Here is a 4,071-nt window from a genome sequence, read left to right as displayed (position 1 = left end):
GAGCCCACGGAGGCCGTCTAACTCATCCCAGTCGACCCTACATGCCCCGACGACCGAGCGCTGAGGATCAGCGCCACTCTCGACATCAAATAGGAAGCTGTGCTCATCGACTTTCTCTATGCGAATGCCAATATGTTCGCATGGAGTCCCTCAGACATGCCGGGCATACCGAGGGAGGTCACTGAGCATGCCTTGGACATCCGGGCCGGTTCTAGGCCAGTGAAGCAACGCCTACGCCGATTCGATGAGGAAAAATGCAGGACCATTGGCGAGGAGGTGTAGAAGCTCTTGGTGGCTGGATTCATCAAGGAAGTATCCCATCCAGAGTGGTTGGCTAACCCCGTGTTGGTCAAGAAGAAAAATGGGAAGTGGAGGATGTGTGTAGACTACATTGGTTTGAATAAAGCCTGTCCGAAAGTCCCCTTCCCATTACCTCGAATCGATCAAATTGTTGACTCCACTGCGGGATGCGAGACCCTATCTTTCCTTGATGCGTATTCCAGTTACCATCAAATCAAGACGAAAGAGTCTGACCATCTCGTGACTTCTTTCATCACCCCATTCGGCATGTACTGCTATGTGACTATGCCTTTCGGCCTCAGAAATGCAGGGGCCACATACCAGCGGTGCATGACCTAGGTCTTTGGCGACCACATTGGGCAAACTGTCGAGGCCTATGTGGACGACATCGTGGTCAAGTCCAGAAGGGCTGGGGATCTCGTCGATGACCTAGAGATAGCCTTCAAATGCCTAAGAGAGAAGGGCATCAAGCTCAACCTCGAGAAGTGTGTGTTCGAAGTCCCCCGAGGCATGCTCTTGGGATTCATAGTCTCGGAACGCGACATCGAGGCCAACCTGGAGAAGGTCTTGGCTGTGACCAGCATGGGACCGATCCGAGACCTCAAGGGAGTGCAAAGGGTCATGGGATGCCTTGCGGCCCTGAGCCGCTTCATCTCACGCTTGGCGAAAAAGGCTTGCCTCTGTACCGCCTCTTGAGGAAATCCGAACGCTTTTCTTGGACCCCTGAGGCCAAAGAAGCCCTCGCCAAGCTTAAGGCACTGCTCACCAATCCTCCCATCCTAGTACCGCTAGCTAGGGACGAGGCCCTCTTACTCTACGTCGCCGCAACAACCCAAGTGGTCAACACGACCGTGGTAGTGGAGAGGCAGGAAGAAGGGCATGCTCTACCCATCCAATGACCTATTTACTTCATCAGCGAAGTGCTCTCCGAGACCAAAATGTGCTACCCCCACATCCAGAAGCTGGTCTACGCCATAGTCCTAGCCCGGCGCAAGCTGTGTCACTACTTCGAGTCTCACCCAGTGATAGTGGTATCGTCTTTCCCCTTGGGAGAGATAATCCATAATCGGGAGGCCTCGGGTAGGATAGCCAAGTGGGCCATCGAGCTTATGGGGAAAGCCTTGACTTTTGTGCCTTGGAAAGCGATTAAGTCTCAGGTCTTGGCTGATTTTGTGGCTGAGTGGACCGACACCCAACTGCCATTGGCTCAAATTTAGACAGAGTGCTGGACCATGTACTTCGACAGGTCTCTGATGAAGACCGGGGCAGGCGTGGGTCTGCTCCTCATCTCGCCCCTCAGAGTACACATGTGCTACATGGTGCGGCTCCACTTCACCACCTCCAACAATGCAGCCGAGTATGAGGCCCTCGTCAACGGCTTGTAAATCGCCATCGAACTTGGGGTACGGCGTCTTGACGTCCGGGGTGACTCGCAGCTCGTCGTCGATCAAGTCATGAAGGAGTCGAACTGCCTTGACCCCAAAATGGAGGCGTACTGCATGTTGGTACATCGCCTAGAAGACAAGTTCAACGGTCTTGAACTCAACCACATCGCGTGGAAATACAATGAGGCCACGGATGAACTGGCAAAAATGGCATTGGCACGGGCTCTGGTCCCCCTGAACGTCTTTGCTAGAGACCTCCACAGGCCTTCCATCGACTACGCCTCAGCAGTGGAAGAGGGCCCACCGGCCAAACCTACCGTGAGGCTCGACGCCCCCTCTGCCGCCGAGACTCCTTTGGCCGAGCCCGAGGTCATGGAAGTTGACACGGAGACTCCCCAGACCGACCAGGACACAGACTAGCGAGTCTCGTTCCTTGATTGGCTCGCTCGAGGAGAGCTTCCTAGTGACAGAACCAAAGCTCGACGGCTTGCGTGACAAGCCAAAACTTACATCCTCTGCAATGGCGAGTTGTACAGGCGAAGTCCATCTAGCATCCTCCAACGATGCATCACCACCGAGGCAGGCCAGGCCCTACTTTGGGACTTGCACGCAGGGGCCTACGGGCACCATGTAGCGCCTCGGACGCTCATTGGAAACGCCTTCCGCCAAGGGTTCTACTAGCCAATGGCAGTTGCTGATGCCACCAAGTTAGTATGCTCCTACGAAGGATGCCAGTACTATGCGTGGCAAACGCACCTCCCGGCCCAGGCCCTCCAAACCATCCCCATTACATGGCTGTTTGCTGTATGGGGGCTCGACATGGTCGGGCCTCTGCAGAAGGCCCCCAGGGGCTACACCCATCTGCTGGTAGCAATCGATAAGTTCTCCAAATGGATCAAGGCTCGTCCGATCAATCAAATCAAATCCTAGCAAGCGGTGCTATTCTTCACTGACATCATCCACAGGTTCGGGGTTCCAAACCCCATCATCACTGACAATGGGACACAGTTCACCAGCCAAAAATTCCTGACATTCTATGATGACCACCACATCCGTGTGGCCTGGTCGGCCATAGGACATCCAAGGATAAACGGCCAAGTAGAACGTGCCAACGGCATGATCCTAGACGGCCTCAAGCCAAGAATTTACAACCGGTTGAAGAAGTTTGGCAAGAAATGGCTCGCTGAACTCCCATTGGTCTTTTGGAGCCTGAGGAACACTCCAAGCCAAGCCACGGGGTTCACACCTTTCTTCCTGGTCTATGGAGCCGAGGCTGTACTCCCCGTTGACTTTGAATATGGTTCCCCGAGGCTACAGGCCTACAACGAGCAAAGCAACTGCACCACCCGCGAGGACGCCCTCGACCAACTAGAGGAAGCCCAAGATGTGGCGCTACTACATTTGGCCAAGTACTAGCAAGCCCTACGGCGCTATCAGGTCCGGTGCATTCGAAGCCGAGACCTGAAAGTAGGCGACCTAGTGCTAAGGCTAAGGCAGAGCAACAAGGGCCGCCACAAGCTGACCCCGCTGTGGGAAGGACCGTACATCGTCGCCCAAGTGCTGAAGCTCGGGACCTACAAGCTAGCCAACGAGAAGGGTGAAATCCTCACTAACGCTTGGAATATAGAACAGCTACGTCGCTTTTACCCTTAAATTTCCAAGCATTGTATACATTGTTTCTCGAAATACAATTAAGAAACGTTCTTTAGTTGTTCTAATTCTTTGAGAAACCCTGTGAGCCCATCAAAGGCCTCGACATTACGATAACGTCACAAGGGAGACACGGCTCTGCTTCTGCAGAACCAAGCCTCCCTCAGGGGCTAGATAGGGGATTCCCCCCTAAGTCCCACGTAGCATTTTTTAGTCGTTTTTCGAAAAAATTCCACTGCCAAAACTCTCTACCATGCTCTGATGAATCGGTTGCGAAAAACCCAAGGACCAAAAGTCCGTCTCAGGGCCAGAAGGCCGGTAGAGTTGCGAGACAGCCTATGCCTCTGGGCTACAGCACTCCCTCACCACCTTTCGCCCAAGGGGCGGCTTAGGTTCCAAGGGGGCTTTTTTTGCAAAAGACATCTGATCAGAGACAACAGAGGGTAGAGGCTCAGAAATACAAGAAAAATGATTAAGAAGCACGATTACTTTAAAAAAGGCCTCGAAGGCCACAAGCGTCATGATACAAAATTAATCCCTAGTCTATTTACAAGGCCTCTCGGGCCTAGGTCAAGGCTCAGGGCCTCTAGCATCGGCAGACGGCGGGGGAGCACCTCCTCTTCGAATAGCTTGGCCAGCGCCGTGCCGGGGCCCTCTGCCGCCTCCATCAGCTTTGCGACCACCTCGTCGGCCTCCTCCTCATCGTCGGGCAGGACGTAGCCATCGCTGATGGCTT

The 4,071-nt window shown here is 54.0% G+C and overlaps 1 protein-coding gene across 1 annotated transcript; it reads left to right on the top strand.

Annotated features, from left to right (window-relative positions):
* The first annotated feature begins 1,784 nt into the window (after positions 1 to 1,784).
* On the top strand, positions 1,785 to 2,105 carry LOC136526665 (uncharacterized). Its single transcript, XM_066519260.1, has one exon. The coding sequence runs from the start codon at positions 1,785 to 1,787 to the stop codon at positions 2,103 to 2,105; it is 321 nt and encodes a 106-aa protein (XP_066375357.1).
* The last annotated feature ends 1,966 nt before the right edge of the window (positions 2,106 to 4,071 follow it).

This window comes from Miscanthus floridulus, chromosome 19 (genome assembly GCF_019320115.1).
Source record: "Miscanthus floridulus cultivar M001 chromosome 19, ASM1932011v1, whole genome shotgun sequence".
NCBI classification, from domain to species: Eukaryota; Viridiplantae; Streptophyta; class Magnoliopsida; order Poales; family Poaceae; genus Miscanthus; species Miscanthus floridulus.
This window is presented reverse-complemented; position numbering and strand designations above follow the sequence as displayed.

Coding starts and splice junctions, on each gene's coding strand:
- LOC136526665 (XM_066519260.1), top strand. CDS start 1,785: ATGGAGGCGTACTGCATGTTGGTACATCGCCTAGAAGACAAGTTCAAC.